At 57.9% G+C, this 16,809-nt stretch overlaps 6 protein-coding genes across 6 annotated transcripts; 4 read left to right on the forward strand and 2 right to left on the reverse strand.

Annotated features, from left to right (window-relative positions):
• Positions 1-190: 190 nt before the first annotated feature.
• On the forward strand, positions 191-3,519 carry V1518DRAFT_425549 (uncharacterized protein; the record flags this gene model as incomplete). Its single annotated transcript, XM_066905924.1, has 2 exons — positions 191-935; positions 986-3,519. 2 exons carry the CDS (start codon positions 191-193, stop codon positions 3,517-3,519), a joined length of 3,279 nt encoding a protein of 1,092 aa, XP_066761182.1.
• A 615-nt stretch (positions 3,520-4,134) lies between these two features.
• V1518DRAFT_454202 (fungal-specific transcription factor domain-containing protein) lies at positions 4,135-8,157 on the forward strand. The gene is made up of 3 exons (XM_066906537.1): positions 4,135-4,709; positions 4,766-4,831; positions 4,892-8,157. The coding sequence occupies exons 1-3, from the start codon at positions 4,397-4,399 to the stop codon at positions 8,023-8,025; spliced, it is 3,513 nt and encodes a 1,170-aa protein (XP_066761183.1). The 5' UTR covers positions 4,135-4,396; the 3' UTR covers positions 8,026-8,157.
• Positions 8,155-9,255, reverse strand: V1518DRAFT_371220 (uncharacterized protein; the record flags this gene model as incomplete). The annotated part of the gene is made up of 1 exon (XM_066901348.1): positions 8,155-9,255. A coding segment is annotated over one exon (1,101 nt), but the record flags the coding sequence as incomplete, so codon positions are not given.
• Positions 9,256-10,172: 917 nt separating this feature from the next.
• V1518DRAFT_362276 (mannose-6-phosphate receptor binding domain-containing protein) lies at positions 10,173-10,858 on the forward strand (the record flags this gene model as incomplete). The annotated part of the gene is made up of 2 exons (XM_066901218.1): positions 10,173-10,255; positions 10,312-10,858. Coding segments are annotated over 2 exons (630 nt in total), but the record flags the coding sequence as incomplete, so codon positions are not given.
• Positions 10,715-15,351, forward strand: V1518DRAFT_155505 (uncharacterized protein). The gene is made up of 6 exons (XM_066900790.1): positions 10,715-11,122; positions 11,248-11,405; positions 11,467-11,590; positions 11,647-11,769; positions 11,823-12,353; positions 12,402-15,351. The coding sequence occupies exons 1-6, from the start codon at positions 11,092-11,094 to the stop codon at positions 15,311-15,313; spliced, it is 3,879 nt and encodes a 1,292-aa protein (XP_066761186.1). The 5' UTR covers positions 10,715-11,091; the 3' UTR covers positions 15,314-15,351.
• A 37-nt stretch (positions 15,352-15,388) lies between these two features.
• On the reverse strand, positions 15,389-15,967 carry V1518DRAFT_425554 (uncharacterized protein; the record flags this gene model as incomplete). The annotated part of the gene is made up of 1 exon (XM_066905925.1): positions 15,389-15,967. One exon carries the CDS (start codon positions 15,965-15,967, stop codon positions 15,389-15,391), a length of 579 nt encoding a protein of 192 aa, XP_066761187.1.
• Between the last annotated feature and the right edge of the window lie 842 nt (positions 15,968-16,809).

The following is a 16,809-nucleotide window of genomic DNA, read 5'->3' on the forward strand; positions in this document are numbered from 1 at the left end:
GCGGGAAGTTATGTGAACGGCTGCATATAGACAACAAGTAAAGGGAGTACGAACCCCGCAGACTGCGTGCGGCGCGGTGCAAGTCTGTGGTAGCGAGAGAGCTTGTTTCCGGTGCAGCGGTAGCAGCAACTTCACCCAAGTGCGAGCGTTTGCGAATTCTGACGTGCGAGAAGACCACGAAGAAGGCAAAATGGCTGGACTGAGTCCTGGTCTTGGGATCACTGGCGCGCCGACTGAGCTTTTATCACGAGTAACGACAGACGGCAACATTGGGCTGGTACAGGATGATCTGCTAGACATTGGGGGCATCGCGCGCACATCGGATGAGCTCACTGGGCTGCCGAATATACACTTACCCGCGGATATCCCGCTATCATTGGACTACGCTACGATACCGCTATCTGAGCCGCAGACGGAGCTGACAGATACAGACGTGTATGACCCGTGGGCCACGGTTCACGGCGCGCTGGACGCGATCCCAGTAGCGGCGAGCCCGGCGCTGTCGTCCTCAGCTGCCATGCAGCCGGTTGAATCTGCGTCTTTGAGTCGGCGCGCCGAGGAGCCTGGCGATGAGGACGATGAGCGTGCAAGAGAAAATACGCGCCGAATCCAGCGGATGCTCTCGTCGACCAAGCTTGAACCCGCGGCAGACGCGGACTCGACGGTGTCTGTGGAAGAAGTGTTGCGGGATCCGACGACGGTGAGGGATGAGAAGAGTCAGATCCTACAGCATATGTTGATCTCCGCTGCCAGCAGTGGCGACACGGGCCGCGTGTCGCGGATCCTGGAGCAGAGTGATGCGCGCTCGTATGTGGACGTGAACAAACCGGACGAGGATGGGACTACCGCGCTGATTCTCGCGGCGTGCTTTGGACACCCCGAGATCGTGCGGGACTTAGTTGCCAGCGGCGCGAACGTGGATCAGCAAGATAAATGTGAGTGGCCGTGCTATTTACTTCAAGAGTGTATAGCTGACACATAGCAGTCAAGTGGTCGCCACTGATGTGGGCGACAAATAACAATCACACTGACATTGTTCGGTTTTTACTTGACAATGGCGCGTCGCGGAACGTAAAATCAGCTGCTGGTCGTACTGCGCGCGATTTTGCTGACCAGGGTGGGAGTACGGAGATGCGGAATCTGATCGGCAGCGGCGTCGAGCTTAAAGACGAATCAATACCGGCCGAAGGTTTCATGGGAATGAACAACACAGCGCGTGATATGGCAGCGGAGACGGAGACGCGACGACGGTTGCTTGCAGAGTCGACCGCGGCGCTGAATATCGATCTTTCTGGATTCGACGGCGAGAATGAGGATGAGTTGGAACAGGATGATAGCGAGACAGAGTTTGATTGGGATCACTGTTTGCCTGATCAGATGTTTGTGTTTGCGAATGAGGATATCCCTCGAATTCTGGATACTGCAATTACAAAGATGCATCCGTTGCGGTCGCCGTTGCAGAAGCCGGTGCCGGCGAACGTGCTGTTCCTGTGTGTACGGTTTGCGCACTACTATGGCACGCAGGACTTGCTGGAAAGTTTACTATTTCGCGCACTGGAGCGAATCAACGACGCGGTGGAGACGCACGAAGACGATATGACGTATCTGGCGTTCTGGCTATCTAACACGACGATACTGATGTATTATCTGCGACGGGACGCAGGAGTGATGGCCGCGACGACGATGCAGCAACAGAGCTTGACGGAGCTTATCAGCGAGATATTTGTGTTGCTGATCCGCGACGGGGAAAGGCGGCTGGACGATGTGCTTGATGCGGCGATTCTGGATCACGAAACGATTCCCGGATTGCAGGATATCCAGTTTCAGAGAGAATGGCCTTTTTTCCGGACAGGAAAGCTTGGTAGCGATCGTTCAAAAAGTCCGACTGCGAGCGGTTGGGGCGAGAGTATCGCTGGCGGCGACGGTAGCAGCAGCACGAGTGCACCGGGTGGCGGAAGCGATTTGACAAGCGTCAGCTCGATGGGTCGAGGTCCGGATTTGGAGCAAGTACGACCGCCCTCGCCGCATACGCTTGCAAAACCTGCACCGCGGAGCGTGACGTCATTGCTGAGTTCAACGCTGTTTGTGCTGGACCTATACGAGGTGCATCCAGTGATGGTGTTGCAGGTGATTGGGCAGATCTTCTATTGGCTAGACGCAACGCTGTTTAATCGAATCATGGAGAACCGGAAATACCTTGCGCGGGCGCGGGCGATGCAGATTCGGCTGAATATTTCTGCAGTGGAAGACTGGGCGCGGGTGAACAACCGCCGGCCGGTGGAGCTGGAGGGCATCGGCGGGTCTGGAGCAGGGATGATACACGAAAGTATATGGGAACTAGTGCGGCGGCATCTGTCGCCTGTGGTGCAGCTGCTACAGTGGCTGCAGTGTTTGTCCGGGCTGGGGGACGATACCGAGGGATTAATCATGACGGTGCAGCAGCTGCCGTGCTTGAGCGCGGAGCAGCTTATGCATGTGGTGAAGCGGTATCGACCTGAAGTCGGGGAGGACCGCATGGCCAAGGCCGGCGTGAAATATCTACGCGGACTGGAACAGCAACAGCAGCAGCAGAGAAATAGCGGCAATGGTCTGGCGGGTGGATTTTCGCTGCGGCAGAAGGCCCTGCGGCAAACACAACACACAAGGACAGAGTCGGAGGAGTCCGAGTTTAGCACAGTGCCGATTGGACTTGCAGGAGAGAGCGAGGCGATGCGGGGAAAGGAGAATGGGGCGCCGAAGCGTACTAGTACATTTGGGAATATCCTGCAGAGCGGGAAGAACGCGGTCGCGGCGACCACGGGGGCGGGAAAGCGTCCGTCGTTGAGCGATGAGGAACTTCAACAGCAACAGCAGCAGCAGCAAATACGGCAGCCTGTACATACGTCGGGGATATATCAGGACATTAGCTTGATTTTGCCTTTCGTGCTTCCTACGTCGACGGAGATGCTGGTAACGTGGGGTGCAGGCGTTGGGGGTACGAACCGCGCACAAGCGCGCAAACACGCGCCGGTGCTGCCTGCGGAGTTTGTGATGCAGCTTGACGCGGCATCGAGTTTGAGCACGGGCGTGCCGAGTGTGCGGAGTAGCATCGTCGGCCAAGGCAGCGGCGGCGGGTGGGTTGGTGGACATGAGCGGATACGAGGAAACTCGGGGACGGACAGCCGACTATGGAAGCGAGAAAGCAAGGCTTCGTCCACTTTGGAGCACCAGGAGATTGATGCGGCGTCGGTGGTGTCGCATGCCGCAGGTGAGCATGATGAGAACGATACAGGCAACGACGCTGGTGGCGATGATGCTCCTGACGCCGACGTGCAGGCAGGTGACGGCGACGGCATAGATGATGACGACGACGCTGGTCAGCAGCAGCAGCACGACGAGGACTTCTACGGTGCGACGCCTGGGAGCAAGCAGGCCACGGTGCTAGGGCACACGAGCGTGCTGGAGCGGCAACTTGTGAAGGAGAGCGAGCTGGAGCGGGTGGAGCAGGAAGACGAAAACATGAACGGCGAATGGTACTAAGCCGGCAGGAGTTTAATTTTTTTCCCATTTTTTTCAGATCCGCATTGTGTAGATATAGTTTGACAAAAAGAGCGGTGGAGGTCGCCACGCGATGGGTCGCAGAAGACAATGAATGAGGTGTGATGGCGGGGAGGAAACGGAGGCCCTAGACGAAAAAAAGAAAGGGTTCGTACTCCGGCGGTTGCCCGATCCGGTCTAGCAGCCGGGTTAGCCGGAAGCATCGGGCAGCGAGGCGTTTTGCGTGCTCGGCAGAAGCGGCAACTGCGGAAGCGGAGAGGCGAGTGCCATGAGAGGAGAACGAGTCCGCGAGCAGGGCCCGCGCGCCACGGATTAGGGTGGGCGGCAGGGATGTTGGCGATGGTCGCAGACACCGGGACGGCGGAAGGGCGAGGAGGGCGGCGCGGAGGACAAAGAGGACAATCCGGGGCCTCGTGCAGAGCAACGAAGGAGGGCGCTCTTAGGCCGTTCCTGCTCGCGTCTGCTCTGGACCGTCCGTCTTCAAGGGCGTCTGAGGAGAAATAGAACAAAGGGCCGCCAGCGGCGGCGTGTTCATGCTGGCGGCCACCGCGGCCACCGCGGCGGGCGGCGCGCGCGCCGGGAGCAGACGCGTGCGCCTGGCGGCCGCCGTGGGCTGCTCGCAGACCGCGCAAGGGTAATAGAGTGTAGCAGCGAAGGCGAGGGGCTGAGCGGCGTGGGCATGGACGGGGACGGGATCTCGCGAGCGGCGGTTGGTGGATTTCGCACTCTCTTCTCATTTTGACCCCGCTCCCTCGTTCTTCTCGCTCTCATCCTCGCCTCCTTCCCCGTTCCGTCCTCCTCCACTTCCCCTTTGCTGCTCCTCCGCATCGCGGCCCATGTGATTCGCGCCGACAGCATAATGGGCCCTCCCTCTTCCGCCGCGGCCGCGGCTGCCGCCACCGCTCGGCACCGGCCACCACACCCCTCCGCCGCTGCCAGCGCGCCGCGCGCGTCTGAGCTCGGCGGCGGCGTCGACGAAGACGACAACGACTTTGACGACCACGACACGGACGACTTCGACGACGCCACGATGCACGCCGGCGGCGGCGGCAAGAACTTTGCCAAAGCCGACGTGCCGTCTCACGACGACGAGGGCGACGACGATGACGCACCCGGCTCGTCTAACACGCCCATACAGAAACGGCGGCGTGTTACGCGTGCCTGCGACGAGTGTAAGTCTGCTTTTCACGAGTATGGGCTGGCTGCCTTACTAACTTGTCCTCCACAGGCCGACGCAAGAAAATAAAGTGCGACGGCAAACAGCCCTGCACTCACTGCACAGTCTACTCGTATGGTGAGCCGGTCCCCTCCTCCCTCACGCCTCCATCTCGCCACTAACTACCCTGTCCCGCAGAGTGCACATATGACCAGCCCTCCAACCGCCGTCGCAACCCCGGTCCCATCTACATCCACCAGCTCGAGTCGCGGCTGCAGCAGTCGTCTGCCGTGCTTCAAGCGCTACTGCCTGGCGTCGACATCTTCCGTCAGGGCTTCGACATCAACCGCTTCGTCGAGGATCTCAAAGCTAAGGCGGATGGTCCGCTTTCTGAAATGTCTGTCGTCGCGCACCAGCTTGCTGGAGCGCAGCCACTTGCGTCGGCCGACGTACGGGGGTTGATCTCTGCTTCTGCGTCGTTTCCAGGGACCGCGGCGTCTACGCGAGCGTCGTCGCCGGCGTCGTCGTTGGCTACGCCTTCCGCGCCTCCTGCTGACAAAGACAAGGACACAAATATGGAGTCCATGGTCGTCTCGCTCGGCCGGCTCGATGTCGACGAGACCGGCCATCTTGACTACGTCGGCCACTCTTCGGGCCGTGCGTTCCTGCAACATGTGCGCGCTCACTTCCTCAACGACCACCCCGACGCTATTCCGGCAGATTTCCCAAGGACGGCACAATTCTATTATTCGCCACAGACCGGGACGCCGACAGGGATTGGCGACAGCGCTATTCTAAGCGACGACTCACCGCCGGACTTTCACTACTACCAACAGATGGCGGAGTTCAAAATAATTCTGCCGTCAAAGGAGGTCGCGCAGAAGCTCATGACCGCGGTGTGGGACCAGGCTTGCGTTGTGCTCGCATTCGCTCACAAGCCTTCGATCACCCAACGTTTAGAAGATTTGTATGCGACCGATCCCGATGACTTTACGCCGGCGCAGATAAGTTTCCTTCCCCTCGTCTACTGCTTCCTTGCCGTCGGCGTTCTTTTCACCTCCGATATTCGTCGCGACGCTCAGCCCTCCCAACCGGGAGATAACACAGACGTTGGAGATGGATACAAGTACTTTGTGGCCGCTCGAAACATGATTGACATCACCGAGGCGCGCGACACTGACGCCATCCAGGCCATCATTCTCATGGTCATGTTCCTGCAGAGCACCGCGCGTCTCTCGACCTGCTATTCCTACATTGGCGTCGCCCAGCGTGCAGCGCTGCGGCTTGGTCTGCATCGGAAGGTGTCGTATAATTTTAACCCTGTCGAAGTGGAAGTTCGCAAGCGGATTTTTTGGACAATCCGGAAGATGGATACGCATTTGTCTGCCATGCTTGGCTTACCGCGGTGCATCGACGAGAACGATATCGACCAGGAGCAGCCGCTCGAGATCGACGACGAATATATCACCGAGCAGGGTATTCTGCCGCATCCGTTTGGTTCCATTACTATACAAACAGTCGCGAATGCGCATACACGCTTAATGCGTATTCTGTCGCACATTGTCGAGGATGTGTATCCGATCAAGGCACGCGCTCCAACCAATGCTCCGGGCGGAGCTGCATCTAACTGTGTTAGCTATGCAAGGGTGCTTGAGCTAGAAAACGAGCTAAAGCAGTGGTTTGAGTCACTGCCGATGGAATTGCGGCCTGGGCTCGATCCGCCTGCGCAGTGGCTACCGGCCAATCGAGTTCTGCATATGGCGTTCTGCTACGTAAAGATTATTCTCTATCGTCCCTTTATTCATTACGTTGGACAGCGGTATAGAGACAAGCTGAAGGATGAGCGACCGTACGCATGTGCGATGAACTGTATCTCCACGTCGAGGATTGTGGTGCATCTCGCGGATGACCTGTATAGACGTGGTGTGTTACGTGGAGCGCATCTGTTTTCCGTGTACACCATTTTTTTTGCAACCGCTGTGCTGATCTACTATGTTCATGAAGATCCGTCAAATTCGCATGTGAAGGAGTGGAGACGCGATGCTGAGCTAGGGAAGAACGTGATTGAGCACCTGAAGAACAAGAGTGTCGCTGCGGCGCGCACCTTTATGATGCTGCAAGGATTGTTTCAGTTACTTGATAAGAGCCTCGCGACGGTGAAGAAGGAGCCGGGCACAGCGGACGATTCAAAAAGGAAGCGCGGCACTACGGCGGATCGCTCTCTGCGACGGACCGCAAGCGGTACGATGCTGCCTGCGCAGTCGAATTCAAGGAGTACGTTGCGGCAAGCGCTTACGCATCAGCGACGGTCGCCGCCTTCGCAGAAGTATCCTCTGTCGGCGACACAGCAGCCGTTGACGATCCATGCGCCGGCGACGTCGCAAGTCAGCGGAGTTTCACGCATCACGACGTCCGACCTGCCACGCCTTGCGACGGAGGCGCCGCTCATTCGAGCAAGTACGTTTCCGTTGTCGGCTGAAAGTGTACGGAGCGGGGTTACGCCGTCACCATCGTCTGGAGGCTATGCGTCGCCAGGATCGTACAGCAGCTTGTTGCCATACACGGAGTCGCCGCTGAGCAATATGCCAGCGCCGCAGGATAATTTGTTCGCCTTTCCTGGACTTGACGCAGCGCAGTTACAGGATATGCCTGCTTCGAACTCGCTGTATGTCGGCGACATCACGTCCAATCCATCGCGCCAAGACGAGGACATTGGGGGAGGTTACGATGCGATAATGAAGGATGGCGACGTACAGACAGGGTACTCCGGTACTCCTGGTGCTGCTGCTGGCGCAGAGGGCGATCCTGCGATGATGACGTACTCTACGGGACCAATGGATAAGCTGGAGGCGCAGCTTTTTGGACGTTTTTTACCGCCGTATATGTATTCGTCTGCGTCTGCACCGAATATGGCGGACGAAAGTGCTGCGGGTGTGCAGCAGGGTGGCACACAGGATGGGGCAGTGTATAGTGTCCCGAACGACTATGTTGTTGACTCGGGCGCGATCATGGGTGGGGGCGGGCCGTTTCTGGGGCATGATGCGGACACGGTGAGCTTCAAGACCGCGAATTCGTCGCCGAGCAGCATGGATCTGTTGTCGCCGCCTGCACCGGCGTCGGCAGGAGCAGGACCGGTACAGCAGCCATCACCATGGATGGTGCCAAGCGCGGACCAGGGAGATGTGGGAGCGCTCGACATGAATGGCAACTCTGGCACTGCAGGTGGATCGGGGATGAATGAAATGACGGGATTCCTAGGGGCGTTTCCGGATGAGTGGGACGAGTTTCTGTCGCAGCACCAGGAGTTGTCGGGGCTGAAGAACTTGATGTGAATGTTTTGTGTTTGGACTTGGAGTTTTGCTTTTGTAATAACCTTTTGTGTACATAAATTTCGTGGAGGGTGTATTGTATAGAAGGTGTAATTGTACAAAGTAATAGCTTTAATTCGTATCACGATAAGATCATTCGTCGTCATCGTCGTCGTCGGAGACAGAAGGGGAGCCACCGTCGTCGGAGTTTTCGTCCTCGAAGTTTTCGTCGTCCTCTTCGTCTTCGTCGTCTTCGTCATCATCGCCGGCGTTGGGGATTGGGTTTGCGTCGTCTTCGCTAGAGGCAGGAGATTCTTTAATTTCGGACAGTGTTTCTGCATCGTTGGAATTCTTGAGCTGGCGCTTTGCGCGGCGTTGCTCTGCCATACTGTGGTCAGGCAGATGCCACTGCTGGGCATAGCGGGAGATGGCATCGACATGTTTCTGGTCAATGACAGAGAACTCGATGTCAGCAGTGTCATCAGAATCGACGGCCGCAGGGGTAATAAGGGAAACGATGAGGGAGAAGGTGACGCGCGTGATGGCAGCGAAGGACAATGCATCGACGATATCGAGCGGAGCGTACCAGAGAGGTTTTTTGAAGCCGAAGAGAATGCCGGCCGAGCAGAAGACCAGGTAACCGTCTTTGGTGCCGCGATGAGCTTCGACAAGGAATGTCGAGTTGTCGTTGAGCATTTTGAGGTGCATGATGGAGGAAAAGACGGACATGAAAAATGCATGTGGTGGGGTGGTCGTAGGGTCGAGTGAGGTCGGCGGGGCGAGTGAGGTGCCTGCGGGAAGCACATCATCCGGCACAGAGAACACGACGGCATGAGGACGGGTCGCTGGATCGTCATCGGATGCTGTGGCGCGGGAGATCAGCACGAATGTGTATGACTTTGTCGCGCGTGCAGGAGTTGGTATGCACAGGAACCCGGTGATCTCGGGCCTTGCCAGTGTGAATGAAAGTATAGTGACTGCAGCAGACGTGTCGATAGGCGATGACGGCGGCGTGGGATTGTTCGGTAAGAGCAAGAACGCGTCGCGGGTTACAACGAGTGCGAGCTTCTTGCGCTGCGGGACGGCGACGGAGATGCCTGGGACGAAGAGGAGAATGGGAGAGGAGGAAGATGTGGTTGGTTGGTCTAGTGAAAGTCTGCGCTTTTTTGCCGGCGGAGAGGAGGACTGTGCGGATGAAGGCGCAAATAGGGTGATGATCCGATCGAAAAGGGGGACGGCGTCGGGGTGGGTAGCTGGGGGATGTCAGAAGCGGTGAGAAGAGAGGGAAGGTGAGGCGGACGATTCTGTGGTGGAAGTCAAGAGGAGCAAGAACGCACCGATATATGCGGCAACGGCGGCCGCAAGCGCGGGATCGCGTGCGCGGAGGACGTCGTCGACCGCCATTTGGGGAGGAAAGGGCAGCGGTTATGGCGATGAGGGTATGTTTGTAGGTGAGTTGTCGTGAGCTGGTATCAGTAGGGCGAAGGCTGTGGTTGGCGGGGCGCAAAGAAGACAGCAACGCGCGTACTTGACTACAACGACAGCCGTGCAAGAGCACTGTTCTACAAGGAGCAGGGACACGAAGAGGCTTGCAATGTGGGTTACTTGATTTGGCAATATGGAAAGCTGCCGAGGGCGGCGTGTGTTTTTGGCGTGCCCGCAAACAAGCTTCAAAGATTGGATTTTAGAGTTGCTGCAGCACCAAATCGCCGACCGCATCCACCTCGCGTCTTTCCCCTCCATCCTCAGTATCGCCAAAATCCTCCTCCCTCAGCCTCGCACCTTGCTCCAGCTGCCGTCGTGGCAGCTGCCGTCCTCCTCCGCATCGTCCACTTTTGCCGTCCTCCGGATCATATGTCTGCACGCGCCACACCATGACCTCGCTCTTCGCGCAGTCTCCCCGCCGCCCTGCGGCTCTGGCTGCCACGCGCGTTTCCGTCCCTCGACTGCTGCTCTGTATCGTCCTCCTCCTGCTCGTCTTCCTCCCGTCACCAGCCACAGCTTCACCAACTGATATCCTCAACCGGCGCGCCGCAACCGGGCCAAAAAGAACTGGCAGTGCGGGCGTGAGCAGTACACGTGGGAGTGGGGGCAATGGTGGTAGTGGAGGTGGCAGCACCAGCACCAACAATGGTGGCAATGCGGGCCCCGGCGCTGGCGCGGGTGGACCATTACCTGCTTGCGCTGCAGTTGCGTCGCATAACGGCAATTTCTTCGATCTGACGGGGTTGTCCAAGGTGAAAGACGTTGACGAGTTAGTTTGCCCGCAGTTCGTTACATGTGCGTCAACTAACCATGACCGTCTGGCAGGTCCGACTTCCATGTCAAAGGCCATGATTACAGCGGAAACTTCACAATGAACATCTGCGCGCCGGTGCTTTCCGCGCCGAGCGCGATCTCGGGGGTCACAGACCTTACCAACGTCTCTGCGTACTACACCACCGACTCCGGCGAGACTTTCTCAATCGGCGAAATGTCGACGCAGCCGTATTTCCGCGGCCGCCGACTTATGCTTGAGTACACTAACGGCTCGCCGTGCCCTGACACCGTCGGCCTGCGTAAGTCGACCATTATCACTCTCGCGTGCGACCGCGAACTGCTCACTCACATTTCGCTCGCGTTCGTCGGGCAGGTGCACGACTGTGCTTACTTTTTCGAGGCGCGCACTCCACACGCGTGTGCAAAGGCAGGGTCTACCGGTGGCGGTGCGGACACGCTGGGTCCGTTTGGCATATTTGCATTGATCGTGTTCGTCATGATCAGCGTGTACGTGCTCGTCGTGTCTCGTCGCAGGGTGCCGTACGTGCACGCATTTTTCAACAAGGGATTTGGCTGGATCAGTCCGGTTATGGGCGTAGCCAATGTGCGGGGCGCGCCGCAGTAGGCTTCTGGCGTTTTTGTTCTCTTGCATCTATGTGTTCCTTGGTTACCTGTGGTGATTTGTTTACTAGAAATGAAGAAGTGGCGGTGCACTGTGGCGCGGTGTCACCCGGGCGCAGTCGCCGTCCCGCCCGAATTCGCGTCGTCTGCCATATCACCAATCTCCAGCCGAACCACCCTCCGCTGTCCGCGTGAACGCACTCTGCCGTCATGGCATCCCAGACCGGAACGTTCAGCCAAGGTATGATCCTCTGAGCTCTGCTGTGGCGCTCACCGGCAATGCCGATGGCGGGCGTGGATCACATTCCGTCGCTATCCGCAGCCCACCATCGATGTCTCCGCCAGGTCGCTGACATGTCTCCACAGTGCCTGCGCCGCCTAGTTTATCATTGACTACCGAAGAACGGTCGCTGTTTGGTCAGCTTTTTAAGTCGCTCGATACCGAGAACCAAGGAATTGTTACTGGCGACGTCGCGCGGACCTTGTTTGTGCGATCCGGGCTTAACCAGCTCGTACTTGGACGGGTGCGTCATCAATTGCGTTGCAATTGAATTGAGCTAACATAAATTGGTTTTTTTGCTACAGATCTGGCAGATTGCGGACGACCAGAACAACGGATACCTAAATCCGACAGGGTTCGCAATTGCCCTTCGTCTCATTGGTCATGTCCAGGCCGGCCAGCGGCTTTCGCCTGATCTTGCCTCGCGCCGTATGTGTGCTGCTCAATGATCTCAGTGAGCCTATTTGGTTGACTCTATTTCATAGCTGGTCCTTCGCCCCATTTTGAGCAGGATGCTGCCGCGCCTCGAGTGCCGATGTTGACGCCGAACGACCGCGCTCGTTTTCAGCAGCTGTTCGAGACCAAGGCTGTAGACGGACTTATTCAAGGTACGCTTTGTGCTGTGACTCTGTGCTTGGTTTGGAACTAACACCACGAGCAGCTATCGCGGCGCGCGATATCTTTATGCAAGCACGCCTCCCCAATGAAGTCCTCGGACAAATCTGGACGCTGACTGACATTCATGCGCGCGGCTCCCTGGACGCGGCGGAGTTTATTGTTGCGATGCATCTCATCCAGTGCATCCTCAATGGCACCCTGCCCGCTGCACCTGCGTCCATCCCACCAGCTCTGTTCCAAGCTGCCGGCGGCGCACCCTCGACCGAGCGCCCCTCGTCTCGCACGAGCACCCGTCCCGCCGTGGTGCCTCAGCTGCCACCACCGGTACAGCATGCGATGCAACCACCGCCACCGCGCGTGCGGGGCGCGTACCAAGCCGGACGGCAGTCGCCGGCACCGGCGCAGCGTCCGATGACAACGGGAAGCTCGACCACGTCGTTCCAGAGTTTTGGTCCACCGTCTCGAGCACCGACGATTCCCGCGGCGGAAGAGTGGCTTGTCACGCCTGCGATGAAAGCGCAGTTTGATGACTGGTTTGCAAGTATTGATCGCGATGGCCAGGGAATGTTGAGCGGTAGGTCGGAGACGCTGTGTCATTTTTGCTTGTACTAATTGTGGCTAGGTGAGGTGGCTGTTCCCTTTTTCATGACCTCGAAGCTCAGCAGCGACGATCTCGCGCATATATGGGATCTCTCCGACATCGAGAACTCTGGATTTTTGAACAAGGACGAGTTTGCCGTCGCGATGTACTTGGTCCATCTTAAAATCGCAGGAACCGAGCTGCCGGCGACAATCCCGTCCGCTCTCGTACCGCCATCATTGCGGCCTTCTCCGGCTGCTGTGAGTATCGAGACGCTTCCGCAGCAGCATACAGGCTACGTGCAGCAGTCGACCATGTCTGCGCCGCCTCCTTTGCCGTCGCAAAACGAGTCGTCGTTGCTTGATCTATTTGACCTTGACGAGTCTGCGTTCCATTCTAGCTCTGCGGCTGCTCCTGTTGCGGCTGCTCCTGTCGCGAGCCCGCCTCCGGCTACTGTTACCCCAGTGTCCTCAGCTACACCCACGCCAGCGGCGCTAACCGCCAGCTATACTGGGCGAGCCCCGTTCAAGCCGTCCTCGGCGTTCGGACAATCGATTCAGCAATCGACGTTTAGTAGTGCGTCAAGTATGTCGTCCCCAACTGCGGCGCCACCACTACCGGAGATGCCCCCAATGACTACAGGTTCTGTTTCGCCGACGGCATTTTTGTCATCTGCGCCGGTTGCATCGGCGCTCTCGACTGCGCCACCGTCTGTAGCTAGTACTCCGTCGTCGGCTGCTACACCTGTTAGCGCAACCCCAAACGGTCCGCCACCGACCTCGTTTGGCATTCCCTCGTCACCGCAGCAGCCATCTGCGCAAGACGCTGCACACGCAGCCGCTATTGAGCAGACACAGAAGAAGATCTCCGCGGAGACGGCGCAGTTCGGCAAGTTTTCTACGGAAATCGCATCGATGACATCACAGACACAGGCACTCAAGGAGAAGCGGGCAAAGGCGGAAGCCGAGCTCGCGAAGATGGTTGCGCTGCGCAAGGATATCGAGAGCAAGCTTGTGACGCTACGCGGCATGTACGACAGTGAAGTTGCGAAAGTGCGCGCGGTGGAGCAGCAGCTAGCCGCGTCGACGAACGAGACTGCAAACATGAGGGAGTCGCTGACGCAGCTTGAGGCGAATTCTGCAGCAATGCAGACACAGTACCAGGAGGCATCTGCGAGTCTGGAGCTGGATCAGAACGACAACGCGGTGTTGAAGACAAAGATCGCGGCTGCGACGGAGCAGAACGCGCAATTGCAGGATGCGCTTGAGAAGGCTCGCCGCGAGGCGCGGCAGCAGAAGGGGCTTGTGGCGATCAACAAGAAGAAGCTGACGAACGCAGAGATGGAGGCGGAAGCGTCGCAGCGGGATCTTACGGTGGCGCAGGATGAGGTGGCGGCGGCGGCCGCCGAGGTTGCGCAGACTGCGGCGGAGTTGGCGGCGATGCCTGTGATTACCGCTCCGGCGCCAATTGCTGCGATGCCGTTGACACCGCCAGTCGCGAGTAGTCCTGTGTCTCGCGCGGTGAGCAGTACGAACCCGTTCCATAATTTTTCTGCCGGATCTACCCCAGCCGCGTCGCCTGACGCGTTGCAGATGCCGGGGTCGTCCATTTTTGAGAGCATGTTTGCGGATTTTGGCAAGAAGCAGCAAACAAAGGCCGAGGAAGAAGAGCTGGTGCCTCCGCCTGCGGTTACGCAGGCATCGGAGACGCTGCTGTTGTCGCGTGAGGAGTCACCAGATTCGTCGGTATCAGCCTCGCTTGTGACTGCGTCCGAGGGAACGTCGGAGGGGTCGCCTGCGTTGACGATTGAGCCTGAGCATGAGAACGATGGCGTGCCTGCGGTGGATTCTGTGTTTGAGCCTGTGTCTGTACCCGTTGGACCTGTGTCAGAGCCTGTGCCGGAATCAGTTGTCGGGTCTGTCTTCGAACACGGTGCTGGGCCTGCGGCCGAGCCTACGGCCGAGCTTGTGGCCGAGCCTGTAGCCGAGCGTGTTGGAGAGACGGCTGTTGAGCCTGTGGTCGAGTCTATTGTGGAGTCGGCTGTTGAGCCTATCGCGGCGCCCGTCGAGGCTGTTGGCGAGCCTGTTCCCGCCGCTCCGGCCGAAGAGAGCATAGCAGTTCCGGCAGAGCTGCCACCAGTGGAAACATTGGTCGCCGAAGATGTCAATGCACCGAGTATAATCACCTCGGAGATTCCTGCCGCATCTACATTTTCGACTACCAGTCCAACGCCGGAGCCAGAGCCAAAGGAGGAAGACCCGACACCAGCCGTCGACATGGACCCGTTCTCACTACGCTCACCACCAAAAGACGAACACCTGCCCACGAAGGAGCAATTCGACGCGGTGTTTTCGAGGCTGTTACCGAGCAAACCAAAGGCAGATGATGATACACTAGGATCAGCGGCGAGCAATGGGAAATCGTTTGACTCGGAATTCCCGCCGATCGAAGACATGCAGCCGAGCGAGGACGACTCATCGTCAGACGAGGAAAATAACGTGATGGCGGAGGCGGCGATGCCTACGGTTGACGCGCCTGCGGTTGACGCGCCTGCGGTTGACACGCATGCGGTGGTGTTTGCGCAGGCGCCAGCCGTTGAGTCGGCGCCAGCTGTTGAATCGGCGCCCGCGCCGTCAGCGCCGCCGGCAGATATGTTTGCAAGCTTTGAGGATAGCTTCGCGAGCGCGCCGACAGCCTCGTCGACGAGCAAACCGATTGCATTTCCAACGCCGGCGACGTCACAGTCGTCGCTTGTGTTTTCGGGGTTCAATATTCCGCCTACAGCAGCGCCAGTCGCAGCGCCAGTCGCGGCTCAGGTGGACGAGTTTGATGACATGTTCAGCGGGCTGCAGGACGCGAAGGTGGCGAGCGCGACGACGGGAACGGGGATGCCAACGAAGGGCAGCAAGGCGGTGTTTAATGAGACCGATTTTGAAGATTTTAACAAGTTTTAGGCGGCCATTGAGCATAGATGTTAATATAGGATGATTAAGTGCAGATGTTAATGCAGATTTCTATTACAGAGAGAATCAATTCATGCCGACCGTGAAGGCGAGGGCGATGGACAAAATAGTGACAGCGCAGAAGGCAGAGGAGATGGCGATGAAGAGAATAGTTTTGTTTTTGTATGCTCGCTTTAGTCGTTCCTTGAGGGAGAGATGCGTTCTGAACGCGCGGATGGAGGGGTCATCGCGGATAGATGGGGGGTAGGCTTCGTAGTCGGGGGGGGCATTTGCAGTGAGAGGTGGGGGATCGTCCTCGGAGGGGGTTGAGGCAGAAGAGGAGGACCAACTGGAGGAGAGGAAATTGATGGTGGTCTTTGGGAGATCTGGATTGTACCGAAGGAAAACTCGCGATGGCACCGACGGGACGGAGTTGCTCCAGGCGAGCATTAGACGGGGTGTGTACGTCCGCGCTGCGGTGTTGGTGGTGTCGTCGCCAACCGTAGCAACGTACGCTGGTGGAGATGGTAAAGGCTGATCCGCTACCGATGACGCTGCACTGGTGGTGGTGATGTATCCTAGATACGGCGGCGCATCACCAGCAGGCGTCGGTGCGAGGTCATGTAGCTCATGGCTCTCCTCCGTCCGGCATGACGAGAGGCTCATTATCGTCGCTTGGAGGACCAGCGAGCAGTCTTAAAGTGGAGATCGGTAGCATCAGGGAGTAGAGCGAGGAGTTCCGTGATGATACTACTGCAGTGATATTGCTCCGAACGCCGCCGCCGCTCGTTCCGCGCATAGTAAAGAAGGTTGTGTGGCTGCCCTTATCGCAGTTCAGCGCACTTTCCACGCCATGTCGCCATTTTGGTTCCTCGCCTTGCGACATTTCTCTCCACCCGATGGTATTTCTAGGCACTGATGACATTCTTTGCGCTTTGCTCACGAGTGGCTGTGGCCGTACGCTTAACTGAGGGCTATAGGCGATTAGAGAACAGTCCCTGCGCTGGGTCCAGGGAAGTGGCCCGGCCGGGCCACTTGAGGGTCTGCAATTAAACCTTCCATCAGACTGCCTTATCGGGCCTAGCTGAACGCAGAGCTCTTAGCCCCGCCCGCTCATGCGGTAGCTTCAATAGTCCGAGATCAGACCCAGTTGCGCTTGTGTAGGCATACAGTGGCAATAGCGGATAATTATCTGGCGAGGAGGAGCTGCTGTTAATGTGTGCGTTCTTCGCCCCGCAACGCTGGCCCCGTCGTCGTGCGGCGCTTATCGGTGAATCTGATCATCGCGAACTAAAATCGCATTGTTCAATACCCTCTGCGATGAGCAGCATGGCCCACATCAACTGCCCTTGTAACAATGATCTGGCTGATGCAATCTTGACAATGCTGGACTATACCGATTGTCATTGCTTGCTCTTCTATAGACTGCAGCAAATGCAGCAGATATTGGGCGCATCGTAGTGAAGATGGCCCATGTGGCTGTGTCTCCCAAGACGTCAGAGCGTAGT

Source organism: Limtongia smithiae (assembly GCF_038497785.1).
Source record: "Limtongia smithiae strain NRRL Y-17922 unplaced genomic scaffold V1518scaffold_2, whole genome shotgun sequence".
Taxonomy (NCBI): domain Eukaryota; kingdom Fungi; phylum Ascomycota; class Lipomycetes; order Lipomycetales; family Lipomycetaceae; genus Limtongia; species Limtongia smithiae.